This window comes from Chenopodium album, chromosome 1 (assembly GCF_948465745.1).
Source record: "Chenopodium album chromosome 1, dcCheAlbu1.1, whole genome shotgun sequence".
NCBI lineage: Eukaryota > Viridiplantae > Streptophyta > Magnoliopsida > Caryophyllales > Amaranthaceae > Chenopodium > Chenopodium album.
In genome coordinates this window covers 81103760-81127417 of record NC_137834.1, presented here as the reverse complement: position 1 = coordinate 81127417, position 23658 = coordinate 81103760, and the positions used below count along the sequence as shown (strand labels likewise).

At 33.5% G+C, this 23658-nt stretch overlaps 2 protein-coding genes and 2 pseudogenes across 2 annotated transcripts; all 4 read left to right on the top strand.

Annotated features, from left to right (window-relative positions):
• The first annotated feature begins 6297 nt into the window (after positions 1–6297).
• On the top strand, positions 6298–7887 carry LOC145612706 (peroxidase 57-like). Its single transcript, XM_081668033.1, has 3 exons — positions 6298–6737; positions 6858–7037; positions 7186–7887. Exons 1-3 carry the CDS (start codon positions 6468–6470, stop codon positions 7750–7752), a joined length of 1017 nt encoding a protein of 338 aa, XP_081524159.1. The 5' UTR covers positions 6298–6467; the 3' UTR covers positions 7753–7887.
• Positions 7888–9118: 1231 nt separating this feature from the next.
• On the top strand, positions 9119–10881 carry LOC145636720 (peroxidase 57 pseudogene; annotated as a pseudogene).
• A 4889-nt stretch (positions 10882–15770) lies between these two features.
• On the top strand, positions 15771–17542 carry LOC145636715 (peroxidase 57 pseudogene; annotated as a pseudogene).
• A 3604-nt stretch (positions 17543–21146) lies between these two features.
• LOC145612612 (peroxidase 57-like) lies at positions 21147–23025 on the top strand. The gene is made up of 3 exons (XM_081667975.1): positions 21147–21549; positions 21917–22096; positions 22234–23025. The coding sequence occupies exons 1-3, from the start codon at positions 21154–21156 to the stop codon at positions 22798–22800; spliced, it is 1143 nt and encodes a 380-aa protein (XP_081524101.1). The 5' UTR covers positions 21147–21153; the 3' UTR covers positions 22801–23025.
• The last annotated feature ends 633 nt before the right edge of the window (positions 23026–23658 follow it).

Here is a 23658-nt window from a genome sequence, read left to right as displayed (position 1 = left end):
TGATTTTGATCTTGTTCTTGAGCAGGATTTCCTGAAGCATTCTCCGTTTCTGGTTCTTCATTTGCTTCCAGATTCGTTTGCTCTCCAATTTCCACTTGCTACTTCTGCAATGATGTTGATTTTTCATCTGGATCTGTCTTGCGGACAAGTCCAATTTCGAAATCATCATCACACTCCTGTACATCATTTAAAGACTGTTCAGTTTCATCATATATAATATGTACAGATTCCTCAACACACATTGTCCTTTTATTATAAACTCTATATGCTTTACTATTAGAGGCATATCCTAAGAATACAACCTCATCACTACGTTCATCAAACTTTCCCAAGTTCCTTTTACCATTGTTATGAACAAAACATTTACAACCAAAAGATCTAAAGTAAGAAATATTAGGTTTTCTCCCTTTGATCAGCTCATAAGGAGTTTTGTTGGTAATGGCTCTAACTGATACTCTATTAAGAATATAGCATGCTGTATTCACTGCTTCTGCCCAGAAGTTCCTAGGCAGGCCACTTGAGATCAGCATTATTCTAGCCATGTCTTCAAGGCTTCTGTTCTTGCGTTCCACCACTCAATTTTGTTGAGGGGTCCTAGGGGCAGAGAAGTTGTGATCCATTCCATGTTCAGTGCAGAATTCATCAAATTTCGAATTTTTGAATTCTGTGCCATGATCTGATCTAAGGTGTATCAATGGATTGTCTGTTCTTTTCTGTTCTTTCTTTACAAAAGCTACAAATTCATCAAACGTTTCATCTTTACTCACAAGAAAGAAAATCCAAGTAAACCTTGAAAAGTCATCAACAATAACCATAACATATCTCTTACCACTTCTACTTTGGATTCTCATAGGGCCACATAGATCCATATGAACAAGATCCAAAGGTCTTTTGGTACTTACCATTTTCTTGGATTTGAAAGAAACTCGAGTTTGTTTTCCTCTAACACAAGCATCACACACTTTGTCATACAAGAACTTAATACATGGAAGTCCTTCCACTAGTTCCTTAGATCTCAATTTATCAAGTAGAGTAAAGCTTGCATGTCCAAATCTTTTGTGCCATAATAAAGGATCATTCACAATGACACTAAGACATGTTAAACTGCTATTAGGAACTTCGTTAAGATCAACAACATATGTGTTTCCTTTACGAATTCCTTCTAGATGATATTTCCAGTGTCATTGTGAATGATTTTGCACTTATTAGAAGTAAAGCTTACGGAGTTACCTTTGTCACAAAATTGTGAAATACTCAACAAATTGTGTTTGAGGCCCTCGACCAAAAATACATTATCAATTGCATGGGAACTTGACCTTCCTACTTTGCCAATAACAACTATATCTCCAGTCATATTATCACCAAAGGTCACAGTTCCCCCATAGTAGGCATCCAGTGAGAGAAATCTAGATTTATCTCTAGTCATGTGCTTAGAACAACCACTGTCGAGGTACCAAGTGTCATTCCCCCTCACTGGAACCTGCATGAGAAATCAAACATTAGATTCAGGAACCCAGGTTTCCTTGGGTTCCTGTGTAACAACAGTAGGTTTATTCTTTTCGATCCAAATCTGTTGTACATGCTTTTTGTTTTTCTGAGTACTATTTTCTTTCTTAGGACACTTAACTTGTTTGTGTCCAGTATTTCCACAGAAATAACAAACTATACTACTAGGCAGGTCCACATACTTCTTTTCCTTTTGGAACTTCTTTTTGAAACCCAAACCTTCTGTTCTTTTGGTTTGAGCTTTGGTGATCTAGTCAGGAACTCTGTAATCTACATGTTGTTTGCCTTTCCTAGCTTTCTCAAGTTCCCCCTCAAGTCTTGCTTTATCCGCTATTATATTTGCTAATTCAGATTTCAGTTTTTCAAAATTCGGATATTGAGCAAGTGGAGGGACTTAAGAATCAGGGGCATTCAGACAGAGTTTCATCAAGGATAGTTCCACATTCAACATTATATTATCATGTTTTAGCCTGTCTATAGTTTCTTTTAAATGATTATTATCATCGAACAGACTAAAGAATCTATATTGAATATCAAATTTCAGATTATCAACCCACTGACTGTTTTCTTTAAAAGTAACCAAAGCTTCATCACTTTTATGTTTAGCTTTATGCACATCTTTAAGTTCTTCTTGAATTTCCAAGACAGCTAATATTAAGTTTTCTGTAGAGAAATGTCTAAGTTCTTTTCGAGAAAACCATACCTAAGACTCTAGTTCCTTCAGCTTTGCCTTTTCATCAATTTTGGCCATCAAACATAGATGGGCAGTTTCTTCTGGTGGTTGTTCTTCCTCTTCCTCAGAATATGAATCTCCCCAAGCAGCTAACATGGCTTTCTTCACGTTGTCCTTGGTGAAGTAAGGTTTAATTTGTAGACTCTTGATTCTTTGGATTACTCCTTGCTCTTAGTCTTCCCTTTCTCACCGTCTGGTAGTGGACATTCTTTAATGAAGTGATCTTTCGAGCCGCACTTGAAACAAGTTGTGTTTCTGGAACTTGCATATTTCTTGTTCCTATCGAACTTCTTGTAGTTCATCATCCTTTTGAACTTTCTTACTAGCATTGCCATTTCTTCCTCATCAGCTTCTGATTCCTCTGAGTCTTGATCCTTAAGAGCCAGACTCTTATTTTTGGAACTTTCAGAATTGGAACTCAGATGTAGTTCATGAGTCATCAATGATCCAGCTAGTTGTTCCATGTTGAATTTTGTGAAGTCCTTAGCTTCCTGCATAGCAGTCGCCTTTGATCTCCATCGTTCATCTTGTGGTAGACTTCTCAAGATCTTTCTAGCCTGTTCATCAATCGGAATATGCCTGCCAGGGGAATTCAGTTCATTAATAATATCATTGAACCTAGTAAACATTTCCTCTATAGTTTCCTTTGATTGCATTTCAAACCTTTCATATCTAGACATCAACAAATCAATCTTAGAACGTTTTACCTCATTTGTACCTTCATGAGTTACTTCTAGTAGATCCCAAATCTGTTTAGCAGACTTGCACCCCATGATACGATTATGTTCATGAGGTCCAAGTCCACAATGCAAATACTTTATGGCTAAAGCATTTAGTTCAATTAAGTTTCTGATAATCTAGTTTATCATAACCAGAAATAGGTTTAGAAATTACCTCTTTCTTTTCATTGGTTATGGTTATTTCAAAATCACCAGCTTCAATAACACGCCAAACCTGGTAATTTTCTGCCTCAATAAAGATCTCCATCCTTTTCTTCCAGTAGGTGTAAAACTTACCATTGAACATGGGTGGACGTTGGGTAGAATACCCTTCTTCAAGTTTCTCTTTGTAATTCATCTATCCAGGAACTTACTCAACAAAGTTATTCGCTTATACGAGAGTACCTTGCTCTGATACCAATTGTTAGTTGAGACGATTAATACAAGAGGGGGGTGAATTGTATAGAGTTCCTAATGACTACTTTTTGCGGATAAATAAACAATGCGTATAGGAACTTAAGCAAACACACAGATTTTTACGAGGAAACCTTCCAGGGCCCAACTGGAAGTAAAACCTCGACCCTACCTTAGAGATTTCAAACACAAAACACTTCACTATAATAGGGCAAACACCAAGTTACAACCTATTAGACACAGACCTTTATTTCACAAGTTCCTCACTGGACTTGCTACTTGATAGGACCCTATCCTACCCAATCTAAGCACCACACTTAGATTCACTCGTACCACCAAAGTACTACACGTATTGCCAAAATACAAAACACTCGTACTACCCCAGTACAAAACTCACAGCCTCACCAAGAATCTTACACAAAACTATATGTAACACAAACTATAAATGTCACCCAAATAACCCAACCAATACAAATATAAGACGCCTATTATGATAGGTAAGCAATGCACGAAATCCGAAACTAATATGATAAGTTAAAAGCTTGGTAAACTTACTTAGTTAAAGCACTGTGATTTCTCTACGCATAAACTCACAAAAACCTAAATCATTTTGCTCTCTACTATTTATACAAGTAACACTTGTATAGAAAGTAGGTTTTCTAAAAAGATAAATATGTTAACTTGACTTATCTTTTAAACACGGTTTTAGCAAATCAAGTGGAATAAAATCTTTTCCGGAAATAAGTATAAAAGATATTTATTAAGAAGACTTATCTTTCTTAATAAACCGACTTTAGAGAAAAATAATCTTTTTAGAAAATCTTTTCCTAAAATCTATCTTTTATTATTTTCCATATTTATTTTATTTACCAAGCAAACTTATCACGTTTCTAATAAATTTCGTGCACTTACTTACCATATTAACATTAATTTCTAAGAATAAAACCTTAACTATTATTGCTGCGCCGCACTCTGATCAGATGAATTACTTGGGCTCCAAGCATATCAAGTTCCACCAAAGAACTTAACTACTAGTCTTCAAGTTCCTGTTAGGGAACTTAGTTCTTGTTAGAGAACTCTTCCTCTGATTTGTTTAACTTCTTCAATAAAGATCTTCTTCATGTCTTCTTAGATTCAGATGGTTCTTCAATCACCAAGATTATTCTGCACCTTGACTAATCACACACTAAGCTAGAGAATCTTTATTAGTTGAGTTTGCTTTTAGTTCAAGTTCCTCATCATCAAAACCATTATGCTTCAACATCCGTATTACATTAGAGTATTAAAAGTACTTAGGCTTAATTAGTAATTGAAAATTTTCGTAAGAGTTGACTAATAATGTCTCCATGTGCATTAGTGCATACAAAATCCCAAGTAACCCCTAAAATAACTAACAATATATGCCAGGTTCAAAGTAAACGAACAAGACTTTGCAAATCCAAAAACAATAGTATCCCAGATTCTGCTGTTTGACGTTAACGGTTAACAAATATTGTTTGTGAATAAAAAAATAGTCTTAATAAATAATAATTTAAATTCTGATAATACTCCGTAATAATTATTAAAGATACATGTATATTGTAAATGTATCATTAAGTTGTACTGTACTAGCTAGGATGCAATGTATTACGGATTACGTGATTTTTATGGGGGTCTAATTGTCCCATGCATTGTTAATAGTCTTAATAATGGCATCATTAAACAAGAATTTGACCTTCTAATAATCTAATTAGTTGTAAGTCTAACTAACAAATATATAACCGATTCTTTACACCTGCAGCAAATTTCCAAAGAAAACGTACATAGAGGGCGCAATTATATACTGTATTTTTTTTTTAGTATAGTATAACCAAAAAATTGTTTTTCTCTCTCCTCTTTGTTTTTGTTTTTTTTTTTTTTTTTTTTATAGTTAAACAATTATTTGAGTGAGGTATTACGGAGTCGGAGTAGTATATTACCTTAATACCTTATGCATGGTTATCTCATGGCAATCTGAAGGTATTATTCTTTGTATTTTGGGTGCATGAATTATACTACCTCCGTTAATTATTCTTTGCAACAAAGGGGTATAATTTGTGAGATATAAAATATTTTTTTGTTGCAAATAATGGTTAACGGAGGTAGTATATATTTTGGGTATAATTTATCTAAATTAGCTAAAGTTATTATACGAGCTTATCCAACTAGCATCCATGGTCAACCCGAATGATCTAACTTGATCCACAACCCAATTGTACTTGAACTTGAATTGGATATATGATCCAAAAGTGACCCAACTGCAGAATGAACAAAAAAAAATTACCCAAAATTGGATGACTTGAATTCACTCGGCAAAATCAGATACATACTGATTAAATAATTGAAGTTTCATAGGACCCCAAAATAAATAATTGAGATGATAGCCAAGGAGATAATCAAGATTCATTTAATTTGATAATTATGCACAATATTCATACAATCACAGATATATATAGGTCAACGCATATTATAATCCCATGCATATACACTAGTTGTTAGTTTTGTCAATTATTAAAAAATCCAAATGGTTGTCTTCAAGACATTCACCTACAAGATTATATGTTGTCTGGAATAATCTGCAGATAATTATGTCAACACCTACGTACATTCCATGCCAATAATACGATCTTCTACGCACGATTTGCTACATAATTTCTAACAACCAAGCTAAGTATTGGAAGTATTATGTGCATTGTATTAAAATTAAATTAATTATTAATCACATACTTATACATTTTGCATGTCTTTCTTTGGAATGTACGTAGTGTTTATATATAGACATTCACGTAAGTGAGAAAAACAAACCAAGTTGCTAATTACATTTGCATACATACACTAACAATTTCATTCATAATTCATAATCATTTGTGAGAAGCTAGAAAGAATAACAAAAAATGAAGTTTTCGATTACTAGTATTTTGGTCAAAACATTGGCTCTATTGCTCATCTTGGCAATAAGTCATGTGGATCAATCTCATGGTTCTAGTTTCAAACATGGACGATCAAAACCGGGCTATGGTCGTAAATCCCATGGTTCGGTTCATGGAATAAAGGGCCATGGTTCCAATGGTCGACATATGGGTCATGGAAGAAACAAGCCCCCTAGGTTTAATCTTCCAATTATTTCAGGACCTCCTCTAGATCTAAGCCCTATTATTGGCCCTCCAAGTACTCCTACCCCTACTACACCTTCTGGTTTGCAGGTTGGCTTCTATAAAGGTTTGTGCCCTAACAAACTAGTGGATATTGAGGCAACACTCACAACCAAAGTTCAAGAACAATTCCGAAAGGATCCATCTATTCTTCCTGCCCTGCTCCGTATGCAATTTCATGATTGTTTTGTACATGTAAGTCCTCGAACAACTTTCAACCCATCTATATTGTAGCATCAATTTTATTGTCCATATGGTTGATAATGACATAATTAAAATGTTTCATCTAATGTTTGTTTTGTTTAAATTTTGTAGGGATGTGATGCATCAATCCTTATAAATGGACTCTCCTCTGAGAAGACAGCCGGACCCAACCTTAGTGTACGAGGATATGATTTGATTGATGCCTTGAAAGATATAGCAGAAACACAATGCCCGGGTGTGGTATCCTGTGCTGACATCATTGCTATTGTTACTAAAGAAGTTCTTAGAATGGTAAATTCTTACACTTATTGATTTTCCTTTTGATTTTCCAATTGAATGGTATTATATTTGTGACTCATTACTTTGGAATTAATTTAAACACAAGTACATCTTATTTTCTATTTCTCTTTCAATTAATTTTGTGTTCATCCATTAATAGGGAGGTGGACCAAACTACTCAGTACAAACAGGGCGAAGAGATGGACTAGTATCAAGAGCCCAAGATGTGAATCTTCCAAGTCCATTTTTGACAGTGAGTGAAACCATTTCAGCATTCAATGCTAAAAAATTCACAACAGAAGAGATGGTTATTCTTTTAGGTTGTCACACAGTTGGTGTCTCAAGTTGTGGATTCTTCCAGGATAGACTTTACCAAGGTACTACCCAGTTCGACCCAATTATGGATCCAACTCTTCGCAAACAACTTATGCCAATATGCCCCAAGGGCACAACAGCGAACAATTCCACATTTCTTGATCAAAATCCACAAAGCTCAAATATAGTTGACAATTCTTTCTTTGTCCAAATCCTTGAGCAAAGAGGAATTCTCCCAATTGACCAAGCATTGGCTCGTGATCCTAAAACAGTTTCATTTGTTCAACAATTCGCGCAAAGTGCTTCCTTGTTCAACTCTAAATTGGCTAGTGCTATGGTGAAATTGCAGGCACTCGATGTACTTACCGGTAGCCAAGGAGAGATTAGAAAAACTTGCAGTAGGTTCAACTAATTAAAGTTCTAAGCTGTAGGCTATTTTATGTTATTAGCCCAGGAATGGAACATGGTTAGCTATATTTTAATTCTATATTTAAGCAATTGTATTTGCATTTATATGAATGTAATAATATGTTAACTTTAATGCCTATACATTCTTTTTAAAGGTTTTTTTTTTTTTTTTTTTTTTTTTTTGACACAACTAAGGGCCTATTCTCATAGACTGAATTGAACTGAACTGAACATTTTATAAGAGAAGGAAATTAGGAGCTGAACTGAAACGTATGAGAACAGACCCTAAGTGTCTGTTCACATTTATTGAATTGAGCTGGACTGAACGGAATAAAGCTGAAATGAATATTTAATTTTATGAGAGAAGGAAATTAAAAGCTGAAATGAGCAGACCCTAATTTAACTTAATTTCAGCTTGAATCATTAAATTATTAAAAGAGGTATCAAATTTGATACTCGCAATTGAATGAAAATATAAAAACTAGTTTTTTAATAATTTATATTTTTCAACACATAACTTGAAATATTATAATTACAAAGAAAAAGATATTTGCAGTCCTAAAGATTGCATAAAAGAAGCTAAAAGTGGAAAAAATAGAAAATAAATAAATATTTATTACACCGACTTACTTGTAAATTGTCGATAAATTCCCAACTTAAAATTTAAAAAGTAAATATATTAAATGCTATAGCATTAATCTAATTACTATATCACATTAATTTTTTTTAAAAAAATTAAATTAAACTAAAAAAAATGATTATGTGATATTTGGTACTTATATAATGTTCTGTGTACTTGTATAATGTACTTTGTATATCTGAAAATTTCAAAATAAAATGTGTAAAATCAAAATGATGCATGTTTTCTAAGATGGAGGGAATACATGCATCCACAATATTTAGACCACTTCAAACTTCCAAGTTGTATGTAAACGCGTAATTTCTATGCTATTTCTTCTTTTGGCAAATACTACAATACGAAGTACAATCGTACGGATTATAACTTATTATCACAGAATAATTGTCTTAGAGGAATTCACCTATCAGAATATAATATAATATAAGTTATGGTCTAAAATAATCTGCATATTACTACGTCAACACTGACGAACATTTCATGGCGACAATACAATCATCTTTGCACGTTTTGTATGTCTTCCCTATCAATGTATTCCGTACATAGTATATATCTATGCATTTGCCTAAATTAAATGAGGAAAACAAACCACTTTGCTAATTACATTTATTTGCATACAAACTACACTAATAATTATAATTTCATTCATAATCTATCCATTGTAAGAAGCTAGGAAAAAAAAATAATGAAGTTTTCGGTTACTAGTGTTGTAGTTAGAGCCCTAGTTCTAACAATGCTTATATTGGCAATAAGCCATGTGGGTCAATCTCAAGATTCGAATTGGAATCAAGGACGATCAAAATCGAGCTATGGTCGAAAAGACTATGGTAATGGTAAGCCCCCTAGGAATAGCCCTAGTCCAATCCCTTCAAGTCCTCCTCTAACTCCTCCCGTTGTTCCTCCAAGTGCTCCTACCCCAACTACACCTTCTGGTTTGCAGGTCGGCTTCTATAAAGGTCTATGTCCTAACGGACTAGAAAATATTGAGGAAGTGCTCTTAATCAAAGTTCAAGAAGAGTTCCAAAAGGATACATCTATTCTCCCTGCTCTCCTTCGCATGCAATTTCATGATTGTTTCGTACATGTAAGCTCTTTTTAGTTGTATAATCTGTGGTTATATCGCGTATTTCTAAGGGTTTTTTGTCAAAAACTATCTAATACAACCTAAAATTTGTGAGAAACTACCTAATAAAAAAAATGTTGTAAGAAACTACCTTATAAAAGGTAAAATGTTAAATCTGGGCTTTATTAGGTAGTTTTTGACAAAAAAAACTATCTCTAAATATGTTTCACCTGATTTGTATCTATCTGACTTATTTAATTTTTTTACCTTTAAAGGGATGTGATGCATCAATTCTTATTAATGGACTCTCCACTGAGAAAACGGCTGGTCCAAACCTTAGCGTAAGAGGGTATGAAGTGATTGACACCTTGAAAGATATAGCAGAAGCACAATGTCCCGGTGTTGTTTCATGTGCTGACATTATTGCTATTGCTACTAAGGAAGTTCTTAGATTGGTAAATTCATGGCTTTTTATGGTTTTAGCTAGTAATTACTTTGTTTTTTCATCAACCTTATTTATGTGATTAATTTATATATACTTATTGGTCTTTAATTTCAACAATAGGGAGGTGGACCAAATTATCCCGTACAAACAGGGCGAAGAGATGGTCTAGTGTCAAGAGCCCAGGATGTAAATCTTCCAAGTCCATTTTTGACAGTAAGTGAAACCATTTCGGCATTTGGTGATAAAAATTTTACACCAGAGGAAACGGTTATTCTTTTAGGTTGTCATACAGTTGGCGTCTCAAATTGTGCATTCTTCCAAGATAGACTTTACGAAGGTACTAGCCGATTTGACCCACTGATGGACCCAGATCTTCGACAGCAACTAATGCCAACATGCCCTAAGGGCACAACAACGAACAATTCCACATTTCTTGATCAAAATCCACGAAGCTCAAACATAGTTGACAACTCTTTCTTTGATCAAATCCTTGAGCAAAGAGGAATTCTCCCAATTGACCAAGCATTGGCTCGTGATCCAAAAACGACACTCTTTGTACAACAATTCGCGCAAAGTGCTTCCTTATTCAACTCTAAATTGGCTAGTGCCATGGTGAAAATGCAGGCACTTGATGTCCTTACCGGTAGCCAAGGAGAAATTAGAAAAACTTGCAGTAGTTTTAACTAATTGAAGTTCATCTGATACAAAATTTGAAATATGAAGGATATATATGTTTTCAAGTCTTGCCAAGGATTGAGAACTCTTGGCTTTTTTATGTTACATTCAAGCATTATATTTGCTTTATAATATAATCGTATATGCTACATTCATTTCCTTGCCTTATGAGGTTTTAATTGTTCAATTATTTATGTTTATTTAATTATTAATTTTTTTTGTTCCCTACTAATTTCTATGTTTTTTTATACTGTCATTCTCTAGCTTGAATTATTCTAAAAAGTTATATAATTTGATCGCATTTAAGCATATATGTAAAATAAAATCAAGCTAGCATTCCTTCTATCTATATATCAAGCAAATAAAGCATACAATAAATTAAAAAATGAAAAAGGCAATATATGTTTAATTTAAAAAAAAAAAAAAAAAAAAAAACCCATATTTGAAGCAATCATGATTGATGATCTTCTGAGTTTTCTACTCAAACAAATTAAGATTTTGTTTTTTTTTTTTTTATGAAGAAACATGGTTTCATGGATGAAAGACCATCAAATGGCTCTTACAAACAATTTCTAACAATTCCTCAAAAAAAAAAAAGAAAAAAAAATTCTAAGAAATTTAAATAGCAATACAGGTTTAGGCACTAATTACATCACATTTTAATCGCACAACTTCATCTGAAGCAATACAATATGTCAGTTAGCACTAATTCAGCTTGCAATCTACTAATAAATAAATGTTTGCAGCTATTGGGTGAAATATTCATGTGGTCCACTAGCTAGATACTTATGGTGATTATGAAACCCTAGGGTTTTAATCCTTGTTAGTAAAACATATAACAAAATAAACCACAATAGAAAAAACATCATTTCAACAATGAGATTTATTTATTAAAAGTAGATAAAATTGTTTGAGGGATTACCACCGATAACAATACCCATGGAAATCCCCTACAATTATTCACAATTAAGACCAGAAACAAAAGAGATGAAAGAAAGGACAGAAGAGAAAAGGGAGAAGAGTAAAAAAAACCTAGCTATGAAGGCTAGGAAAATCCTCCTAAAAGAGAAATCCTAGAAGGAAACGAGAAACTCTCATAAGGGAGACTCAAATACATACAAAATTAAATATTAAATAATACTTTCTCAGGGGGTATAAACTTTAGATTGTCTCATATGCAAAATAAAGCTTCTATGGCTAAACTCTGTTGGAAACTGTAAAACTCTTCAAATCTCTCAGCCACCATCATTAGAGAAAAGTATTGTCTTAGGGACCCTGCTACCCCCTTTGAGAGAGGCTCCCATGCACATTTGGAGGATGCTGGTAAGGGATGGGACACTCTAACTAGCTTCTCCCAGATCTGTGTGGGGAAAGGAGACCACTGTAGTTTCTGGCATGACAACTGGACTGGAAAAGGATCTCTCAGGGCTAGTGTTGCTGGTCCTTTACCTCAGGGGGGAAGATAGTAGGCTAGTCCAATCTGTCCTTATCCAGGGGAGGATTAGCTTATCTCACTCAGCCCATATCCATTTTCTCCCTCCCCATTTTCTCCTCTTTCTATCCAAGCTGACCCTGCCTTGCCATGGAGAGGACTCTCCTTTCTCTGGACTTGGGCAGGGAGGCTATTTTGATAGTCAACTTGCCTATAATTATCTTTGGGACATCTCTCATCCAAACCTTGCTCTTCCCATCTTTCATCACTCTTTCTGGGATCTTAATATCCCCCCTCTAAGCAAATTCTTCCTGTGGCTATGCCTTTGGGATAGGCTTCCTACAGCTGATCATCTCAACTCCAGGCACATAATAACCTCAGGCTTCTGTTGTTTCTGTCCTGATATGAAGGAAACAACTCTACACATCTTTAGGGACTGTCCTAGAGCTTCTAAAATTTGGAACCTGGTACACCCCTCAAACCTTTCTCAAAGCCTGACATCTTATGAGTGGTGGATCTCAAACTTGCAAAACACATCCATGCACCCTTTCCTTAATCTCCCCTGGAATGAATCATTTGCCATGATCACTTGGACACTTTGGCTAAGAAGAAATGAATGGGTGTATGTTTAACAAGAAATCTGTTAAACCTGAGACTTAGGGTGAGGTCTCTCAAGCATTGTGCTTCTCAGTTTACTCTCCTGGGGCCCTCCTCTTCTACTCCCCATTCCCTCTCTGTTATCCCTCTCCGCCCTTCCTCCCATAATATGCAAATATGTGTGGATGCATCCTTTAAGCCTCAATCCTTGGAAGCTGGGGTAGCTAGTATCTGTAGGGATAAGGAGGGAAACTGGATCAAAGGAATTGTTGTGCACACCTCTGCCATTTCATCTCTCATGGCTGAAACCTTAGCTATCATTGCAGCTATCTCTTGGGTAATATGGGAAAAGTGGGAAGATGTTCAGATTAACTCTGATTGTCTCAGAGCATTCCATGGAATAAATTAAGATGTGTTGGGTTCTGATGAGATGGGAAATTTTTATGCTCTCTGCAGGGACCTGATCTTGCGTGCAGGAACAGGAAGGTTGGAAAAGCTCCCAAGGAAAAGAGTTTGGGAAGCAGATGTGGTGGTCAGGCAAGCTATGTGTTGGATCTACCTCTTTCTTCTAGCTCTCTGTGTTTGGAATCGTCAATTCTGCAATCTTTTGTAATTATTCAGCAGCCTCATGTGGCACAAACTTCGGATTGTAATAGTTTTAAGACATCTTTTGGCACAAAACTTATTAACTCTAGATTTGGTTTTGCTGATCAGTAGCAAACATTTGGAGCAGGGAGCTCTCAAACTTATCAGCCACCTTGATTATCAGGGTGCATTTTGTAAATTTGGCGCATGCCATAACTTATTAATTATTTAATCAGTTCATTTCTGCCAAAAAAAAAAATAATAAATAATACTTTCTCCGTTTCTATATAGTTGACGCGTTGATTTAGACATATATTAAGGAAAAGAGAGAGATTGAGAAAGAATGATAAAGCAAGTGGGATAGCTAGTAAATGCAAGGTAAAATACTTACCCCAAAAGGAAAAATGTCAGCTAAAAAAAATTCTTAAAAAGGAATACGGTCAACCTAAAAAAAACGGATGTAAGTAGTTGACTTGTACAAGGAGAAGTGTTGGTTACTCGATACAAGATCAGTACAAATGTACAATCAAAATTCAATTTATGAAAAGCAATAATCAATCGATGACACTAATACACTATTAGAGTATTGGGAAAGGGAAGGGTTTAAGCAATTCTAGGGAAATTGCAATAGTGGTTAAGGGTAAATTATTGCAAAAATAGGGGAAGGGGTTTGATAGAGTATATAACAAATTATGGGCTTTAACTATTAACTTAACCTTTTGATTGAGTTGGTTCTTGAACATGGTATTAGAGACAACATGACACAAAGATCACGAGTTCAAATCTCATCCACCTACCCCTAACTTTTAGTTAAGTTGGTCCATAAATATGGTCAAGGGTTAATGAAACTCTATTTAATGCAATGAGTGATTAGAAAATTTGCAAGGTTCTCTAAACAAACGAGTGTACAAATATGATGGTGGTCCAATGCTCTTTATAAAATTATAATCTCAATATTAGCTTATGCAAACGAATAAACATATATATCTTGTAACATTCTTCTTAGCCAAAGGTTAAACAATGAGGGGCGGCATTATGCATGACATTTAAGCTAAGGGACCTATTATCAAACGATGTTCACTTAAATGATAAATTATACTTTACCAACCTAATTCCGATTCTCATTGACAAATGACAATAGATTCAATTTCTCAAGCAATATGCACAAATCAAATAAAATAAAGGAGTAAGGAAATTCCAAATGTATATATGCAAAATTAATCACAGTACATACTATATATTTATCTTAATATTTACTTTTATTTTCTTATATACAACCCTTAAACGACTACGGCAAGTACTAAATAACAAGAAGATAGAGAAATATTCTTGCTAGCTAGGTGTTTCAACCACCTAAAGTAAATAAAATTAATATCTACATGTCTATGTGCATCCATATCTCATTGATCGAACATACCATTTAAATTGAATAATATTATGACATTCTGATAACTTTGGTAGTCAATTAAGAAAATAATTGAATGAATTGGACAAGGTCAACTAAGTGGTTTCCCCAAATCCCCCCTTAAAAAGTCAACATGTTATTCTAATCACCGAACCCATGCAGGTTCAAATTAAACGAACCAGATTTTGCAAATATTTTCTTCATATAAAGAATGATATCAGGCTCGATGTTAAACGGTTGACGAACATGAGTTGAGATTAATATTAAAAAGTCAACATGTTATTCCCATGGCATGATCCTAATTAACTATAATCTGGCTCTAGAACTAGTTCTAATTTAATACTCCGCATTTTTTTATTAAATATTATCAATAATAACTTATTAAAAAGGCAAAAGCTAACAAACGTTCCGGGGTATTGGATAAGCTAGCTAAAAATAAAAGGATTAAATTAAAAAATAACATTAATAACACTAATCGACGCGTGATTTTGTCATGCTTTCTCAGATTAATACCACTTTAGGTAATATTTTAAATGCTTATACAACACCTCGTAGGCGTTCGTTAGCAAGATCCTATTAAAAATGTGAGAGACTTAAGAGGAATTGTTGGAGTAGTTGTAATTATCAATAGTAACTTATTAAATAATTGTGATGAATTATCAAAAGTTCTACATTTTTATTTTATTGGAAGATTTTAATGGCATTGAAATAAATAAATAATTCTCCAATACCCAAAAATATTTGAAACTAAAACCCTTGTCATTGCAAATTAAAGTGGAACCAAGCAATATTAGAAACGAAACTACAAAAGTGAACAATAAAACAGATATAATATGCTTATTATAATTAGACCAGCTTAAGCTTGTACGGCAACACGTCTATTCTATCCTTTATATTTTAAACAATCTTCAAATAATTGTGTTGGAACTTTGCCTACCAGAAGAATATGGCGACAATACATTCTGCTACGCACGTCTTCTTGCAATACTAATTGTAAATTTAAGCCGCCAAGTTTAGGAGTTATAGAAAATTAAATAACAATCATTAGCCAATTAATTATACCTCTAAACCTATGCATGTCTTGCAATATATATAGGTCCTTGCCCAACTGAAACAAATAAGCCAATTTGCTAACACATTTACAAACATACAAGAGTAACACTTTCATTCATACATAATCGATTTAAAGAAGCTAAAACAAAATGAAGTTTTCAGCTACTAGTATTTTAGTTAGAGTGTTAGCTTTAACAATGCTCATTTTAGCATTAAGCAATGTGGGTGAGTCTAAGGGTTTGGGTTGGAAACAAGGACGATCAAAATCGAGCTATGGCCGAAAGTCTTATGGTTCTACTCATCGTCATGGACTAAAGAGCCATGGTTCCAAGGGTCGACATGTGGGTCGTGGGCACAACAAGCCTCCTACATATAGTAGTCCTACTCCAATCCCTTCAAGCCCTCCCTTAATCCCTCCTCTAAGTCCTCCTCTAAGCCCTCCTAATGTTCCTCCACCTACCACTTCAACTCCAACTCCAACTCCAACTCCTACTCCTACTCCTACTCCTACTCCTACTCCAACTAGACCTTCGGGTTTGCAGGTTGGTTTTTATAAAGGTCTATGCCCTAACAAACTAGTGGATATTGAGGCAGAGTTTACAGCTAAAGTACAAGAACATTTCCGAAAGGATCCAACTATTCTTCCTGCCATCCTTCGTATGCAATTTCATGATTGTTTTGTACATGTAAGCCCTCAACGCTCTTGCTATCTATATTCTATGTCGATCATTGCATCATCAATCTCATTTCCAAGTGATGGCCTCATTTATTACCTGTTATTTTAGGTTGACTACATTTTATATAATTTGAAAGAATGATTCAAAACCTTATTATAACATCTATATGTCTTTCTTATATAAAATACACTTATTAATTTAGCTTAATGTTTGGACACCCCCAATCCCAACATATGTCATAATCATACATTGTCATTGTCAACTGCATGTACTAATAGTCTTTTCATTAAATTATTGAAGGGATGTGATGCATCGATCCTCATAAATGGACTTTCCACTGAGAAAGCAGCAGGTCCTAACCTTAGCGTAAGAGGATATGAATTGATTGATGCCTTGAAAGCAATTGCAGAAGCACAATGTCCGGGTGTTGTTTCGTGTGCTGACATTATTGCCATTGCTACTACAGAACTGATTAAACTGGTAAGCTCGTAGACTTACAAATAAACCCAGTTTGCTTTCATATTAAATATGATTCAATTCATTTTAGGTCAATTCTTTGGATTAATATTTACATTTAATGGTTTTCCAACAACAGGGTGGTGGACCGATTTACTCCGTACAAACCGGACGAAGAGATGGACTAGTGTCAAGAGCTCAAGATGTAAATTTGCCAAGCCCTTTTTTGACAGTCAGTGAAACCATTTCAGCATTCAGTGCAAAAAAATTTACAACAGAAGAAATGGTTATTCTTTTAGGTTGTCACACAGTTGGTGTCTCAAGTTGTGGATTCTTCCAGGATAGACTTTACCAAGGTACTACCCAATTTGACCCAATTATGGATCCAACTCTTCGCAAAGAACTTATGCCAACATGCCCCAAGGGCACAACGGCGAATAATTCCACATTTCTTGATCAAAACCCACAAAGCTCAAACATAGTTGACAACTCTTTCTTTGATCAAATCCTTAAGCAAAGAGGAATTCTCCCAATTGACCAAGCATTGGCTCGTGATCCTAAAACAGTTTCCTTTGTTCAACAATTCGCGCAAAGTGCTTCCTTATTCAACACAAAATTGGCTAGTGCCATGGTTAAATTACAAGCGCTTGATGTATTAACAGGCAACCAAGGAGAAATTAGAAAAACGTGTAGTAGGTTCAATTAATCAAACTTCAAAGTTGCTTGTGATTCTGAAAATTATTAGCTGACGAAGGTTATGACTTGTGTCATATCAATTTCAACATTGTTAACTTCATGAACTGTTTTTATAATACAATTATTTATCATTACATTTGCATTTATATGTAATCATATGTTCCCTTTCTTGCTCGCTCTATGATCTTTCATATTTTAGTTTATATGGTATCAAACTATCAAGTAAATTTCAATTCATGCTTTAATACACTTCTGCAAATTAATGTCCAATTCGAGTTGTATGATAATTAGTTTGTTTTAATGTTGATGTGGAGAACTAACAATTAACTTAAATCCATTTATCATTTACTAATTATGTGCTTGACAGTACTATTGGGACATAAATTACAAGAAGAAAGTAGAGAATGTAAAATAATTTGGGCAATGTCCGCTAAATCTTAGTACATATCTATGTTGTACCAAGAAACAAATACCGTTACAATTTTTTTAGATAATATGAACTTTTTATGAAATTGTTAAGATATCATTAAGTTCTATGAAGTAGGTAAATTTCAATGATACCAATGTGATATCTTTTATGTATATGTTTCTAATGGTGCACAAAATATGTTATTGAAATTTAAAGCTGAAAAAAATGACTAACAGAACCCGTGTTGTATGATGCTCGTTCAAACATAGGTACGCATCCATAATCCAGTAGCAATTTCCCAAAACCATGATATTTCTTCAATCAATGATAAAGTGATTAAGGATCTATTCAGTTCAGCTTAATTTCAGTTTAGTTCAGTTCAGTTCAATTCAATTCCAATCAGTTCAGTTTAGTTTAGTTCAGTTCAGTTTCTAATTTCTTTATCTCATAAACAATTCTTTTCAACTTAGTTCAATTCACGTCAATTCATCCCTAATCAGTTCATTTCAATTCAATTTTGTTTTCAGTGAATCGGAACAGACTTTAAGTGGGGGGTTTGTGTAGGATGTTAAGGATGATATTAAAAAAAATTAAAATTAATTAAAAATAAAAGAACAAAATAAAATTGTAGAAGTATAAAGAACAAAACTTATTCAAAAAAAAGTACAAAAAAAAAAGGTAATTTCATGGAAATTGTGCAAGTTATAACTATTAATATAATCTAATCACCTAATTTATACCTATCTAAACATATTAAACTTTATTAAAACTTATTTTAATTGTAAATTGATTTTTTTTTTTTTTTTTTTTTTTTTGAATAGCAATTGTAAATTGTAAATTGAACTTCTTTAGCTTTTATTAATCCTTTCCAAAATTTAATACTACCTCCGTTACATATTATTTGCAACGATTTGATATAAAGTAGAGAGGAAAAATGTCTAATCGTTGCAAATAATATGTAACGGAGGTAGTATTTTTTTTCCTCAACTTATTTTTAACCTTCTACACTTTATTGAAACTTTATTTTAGTTGTAATATCTCTGTTTCATATTTTTTGCAACTTTGCCAAAAAAAAAATGCTACACATTATTTGCAACTAATGTTTTCTTTTCTTTTTAAGTTGTCATTTCTCTCTACTTCTCCCCTTATCACATGCATGCCTATTTTTTCTTCTCTAATTTACACTCACAAACAAATCCAATAGTCCATGCACCCTTTAAAGTTGCCAAAAATGTGAAACAGAGGTAGTAAATATAAGTAAGGAACTATCCCTTAGGTTATGTATAACGAAATTTTCATGTTTTCTACAGCTTAAATAAAGTCAATAGAACTATGATGAATTGGATTGATAATCTTGACGCATCCTACTATTGGTAGCTTGAATCATGTCGCGCCTACATTATTGTTATCTAAGTAGTTTACAACTTATAAGCAACCTTTTACCATGGTAGTAGTAGGTACGGACTACGGAGTATCATATGTGTACGGGCTAAATACTAGTTATTCGTATATAGCATCCTTTTACCTTTGTATTATGTATGGACTATCATATGGGTACGGGTTGAATACTAGTTTAGACAATTGGGAAATAATCTTGATAGAAGTTTCAACCACCTATTGTGAATCTGACTAACGTCTGCATGTCTATGTGCATCCAAATAATGTCTTTTTATTAATATTTGTTCATAATCATTTAAAATATTCTCACATCTTTGGTGATCACGAAAATAATTAAATTAATTATTCAAGGTCAAACGAATGGTTTTCCCCTGAAAAAGTCAACATATTATATCAATCACCAAACCCAAGGTTCAAATTAAACGAACCAGATTTTGCAAATATCTTCTTCAAAAAAATATTATATCCAGGCATATAGCTGTTTAAACGGTTGGTAAGTTGAGATCACATATAATAATAGAATGGTACGATCCTTGCTTTACACAATTGCCATGATCTGCAATGTTTTCCAGCATTAGTATATAATATAACAAATACTCATATGAATTTTTTGTTCTAAAAACTAATTAAAAAACCTTGTTTGAACTTAGATAAAAATGAACAATATATTGTATTATGAAATGCAGGGAGTAATAAAGTTATCAATTATGTATATGCCGATAAATATTGGTAATGTATTCATTAATCTAATAAAATACTATTAAAACGTAATTAAATTTTCGTCCATGCTATATTATTTTTGAAGCATTCAAATTTAATGTTAAATATAGAATAAAAAATTTAATACAATATAATATAATTAATTCACAAAATGTGGGTTTTCGGAAAGAGAAATATCACTAATACGTTTTTGGTTAATTGATGTTCACACTTTAATTTATTTATTAAAGATTATTTTCCTAATATTGAATTTGAAAGGAAAAAATATGATAAAAGTGAGAAAATTTTGGAGGGAAAATTTTTCATGAGAAATTGACATGTGTACAATGGTGATGTAAGCAGTTTTTATTTTAGTTATAGATAACTTTGCTCTAGTATTTTTAAGCTCGAAGTTATACATTTATACTATTACATATAATCCTTCATTTTAATGATATAAAATGTGCAATAACAAGTGTGAAATCTCAACTTTACAATTGCTCCCAAAAACAAAAAAGGAAAAACAAGTTTCCGACAAACCTTTGAAATATTTGAGACGAACTTGTTGTAAAATCAAGCTGTGTTTTTACGTTTTTAGATTCATAGGATCGGAGTAAACTAGAATTTTTGCACCTTTCAGCTTCTAGCTGTAAGTCAACGCTTTTATTATGTGTTCTATCCCAAATTTCTTGGCAATGTACAATAATAACAATAACAATATAATAATTTTCAGAATAATTGTCTAGGAAACATCCACCTACCAGAATAACATACGGATAGTCTGCAGGAGGAATAATCTGTAGGTATTACGTATACACCGACGTATAAATGTACATGTACATTCCACGCCTAATTGAATTGGAGACAATACAATCTGCTTCGCACGTATTGTTGCATAACTAATTGTGATTTTTAACAGCCCAAGTTTAGAAATTATTGATTGATAAAATTATATTAAACTAAATTATTAATCAATTTTATATTTTATAAGTTTTATTTGCATGTCTTACATTAATATATAAATTAGGCATTTGCGCAATTGAAACATACAAACAATTTGCTAACACATTTGCAAACACGTACACTAGAAATTTCATCCATAATCGTTCTTAAGAAGTTAGAAAAAAAAAATGAAGTTTCCCGTTACTAGCATTTTGGTTAGAGTGCTAGCTCTAACCATGCTCATCTTGGCTCTAAGCCATGTGGGTCAGTCTAAAGGTTCAGGTTGGAAACAAGGAGGTTCAAAATCGAGTCATGGTCGTAAATCCTATGGTTCTACTCATGGGCAAAAGAGCCATGGTTCCAAGGGTCGACATGTGGGTCGTGGAAATAACAAGCCCCCTAAAAATATTCCTACCCCAATCACTCCAAGTCCGCCTCTTAGCCCTCCTTCGAGTCCTCCTACCCCTACTAGACCTTCGGGTTTGCAGGTCGGCTTTTATAAAGGTCTATGCCCTAACAAACTAGTGGATATTGAGGCAGTGCTTGCAATCAAAGTACAAGAACATTTCCGAAAGGATCCATCTATTCTTCCTGCCATCCTTCGTATGCAATTTCATGATTGTTTCGTACATGTAAGCCCTCAACTTTCTTGCTATCTCCATTATTGCATCAATTTTATTTTCAAAGGTTATGACATTATAATCTGTTAGTGGACCAACTCAACCAAAAACTTAAGCGGATAGTTAAGGTCCAAGAATATGTTTTATACTCTATCATGTTATAGCTTTATAGGTTTCTTATACATAACTTTTACCTCATGTTGCAAAATGTTTTTTTTTTTTTTTTTTTTTTTTTTTTCTCAATAAAATTACACGATCATGCAAAAGTTTATAATGCATGTACGTCATTTTCATATAAAATGCTAATTTATTTAACTTAATATTCATCATGTCATAATTATAATTAATATGTCATCTAATGTTTTTTTTTTTTTTGAAGGGATGTGACGCATCAATCCTTATAAATGGACTTTCCACGGAGAAAACAGCTGGTCCCAACCTTAGCGTAAGAGGATATGAATTAATTGATGCCATGAAAGCTATAGCCGAAGCACAATGTCCGGGAGTTGTTTCGTGTGCTGACATTATTGCTATTGCTACTAAGGAGCTTATCAAACTGGTAACTTCATTGCCTTAAATATTTCGTCAAATTGTTTTATTTGCATCAATGGAAAATCAAATCATTAGTCAATTCTTATATTTGATTTTTTTTTTTTTTTTCATATAAATATTTCAATAAATTTTCTCCAATAATAGGGAGGTGGGCCAAACTATTCGGTACAAACCGGACGAAGAGATGGACTAGTGTCAAGAGCCCAAGATGTTAATCTTCCAAGCCCATTTTTGACAGTTAGTGAAACTATTTCAGCATTCAGCGCTAAAAGATTTACCACAGAAGAGATGGTTATTCTTTTAGGTTGCCACACAGTTGGTGTCTCAAGCTGTGCATTCTTCCAAGATAGACTTTACCAAGGTACTACCCAATTTGACCCAATTATGGACCCAACTCTTCGCCAACAACTTATGCCAACATGCCCTAAGGGCATAACGGCTAACAATTCCACATTTCTTGATCAAAATCCACCAAGCTCAAATATAGTCGACAACTCTTTCTTTAATCAAATACAAAAGCAAAGAGGAATTCTCCCAATCGACCAAGCATTGGCTCGTGATCCTAAAACTATTCCCTTTGTTCAACAATTCGCGCAAAGTGCTTCCTTATTCAACACTAAATTGGCTAATGCCATGGTGAAATTGCAAGCTCTTGATGTACTAACCGGCAACCAAGGAGAAATTAGAAAAACGTGCAGTAGGTTCAACTAATTTATTTCAAAGTTGCTTCTGATAGTGAAATTTGATAGATGAATTGAAGGCTGCATCATATCAAACCCTACGTTGAGAAGTTGTTGAGCTTTTTTTTTACACTATAGATTTTTTTTATCATTACAAATGCTTTTAAATGTAATTATATGTTCCCTTTCTTAGCCAATGATCATTCAGATTTTAATTTATTTAGTATCAAGTAATTTTCATTCTAAAATACTCCAATGCAAGTTGTTTGAATTTTTAAAAAAGTATTATTAAAGTTGCACTTGATTGCAATGCAAATAGAAATAGAATCAAGCATTCCTTATTTTCATATCTTAACTAAAAAAAAAAAAAAAAAAAAAAAAAAAAAATTATACTTGGGTTTCAACCAATAGTTTAAGCTTTTAGTTAGTTTTGATGCAAATTACCATATCTTAAACTTGGCCAAAATTCGATCTTAATCAAATCATAAATTGTTGAAATAGAAATTTTCCAAACAACACATATAAATATCTCACATTGAGAAATGAGAGAGAGTTGGGACTACGTACTCCTTGATAATGAGTGTCGCCTACACCTCTAAACTTCTAAAGATAGATACATGACTTATAGAATAAAACCATTAATCAGTATGACACTATGACTCGAAATGATACCAACATAGCAATAAGCTAAGTCTTGTATAAGGTGGGCTTACATTAATTATTGTAGCTTGAAAGACGGTTAATTTAAGGGTAACTTTAACAATTTTTATAGTAAAACTAATTTTTATAAGGGTAACTGTTAAATTGTGACTCGAAATCTAGTAGGGCTGACATTGAACGCTTATATCTCTCAAAATACAACTGATTTTGAGGTGATTCAAGTTGGAGG

Bases quoted from the DNA above. Each gene is read 5' to 3' on its own strand.
- LOC145612706 (XM_081668033.1), top strand. From the start codon at position 6,468: ATGGGTCATGGAAGAAACAAGCCCCCTAGGTTTAATCTTCCAATTATT. The intron at 6,738-6,857 runs GTAAGTCCTCGA...TAAATTTTGTAG, and splicing joins TTCATGATTGTTTTGTACAT to GGATGTGATGCATCAATCCT. The intron at 7,038-7,185 runs GTAAATTCTTAC...ATCCATTAATAG, and splicing joins CTAAAGAAGTTCTTAGAATG to GGAGGTGGACCAAACTACTC.
- LOC145612612 (XM_081667975.1), top strand. From the start codon at position 21,154: ATGCTCATCTTGGCTCTAAGCCATGTGGGTCAGTCTAAAGGTTCAGGT. The intron at 21,550-21,916 runs GTAAGCCCTCAA...TTTTTTTTGAAG, and splicing joins TTCATGATTGTTTCGTACAT to GGATGTGACGCATCAATCCT. The intron at 22,097-22,233 runs GTAACTTCATTG...CTCCAATAATAG, and splicing joins CTAAGGAGCTTATCAAACTG to GGAGGTGGGCCAAACTATTC.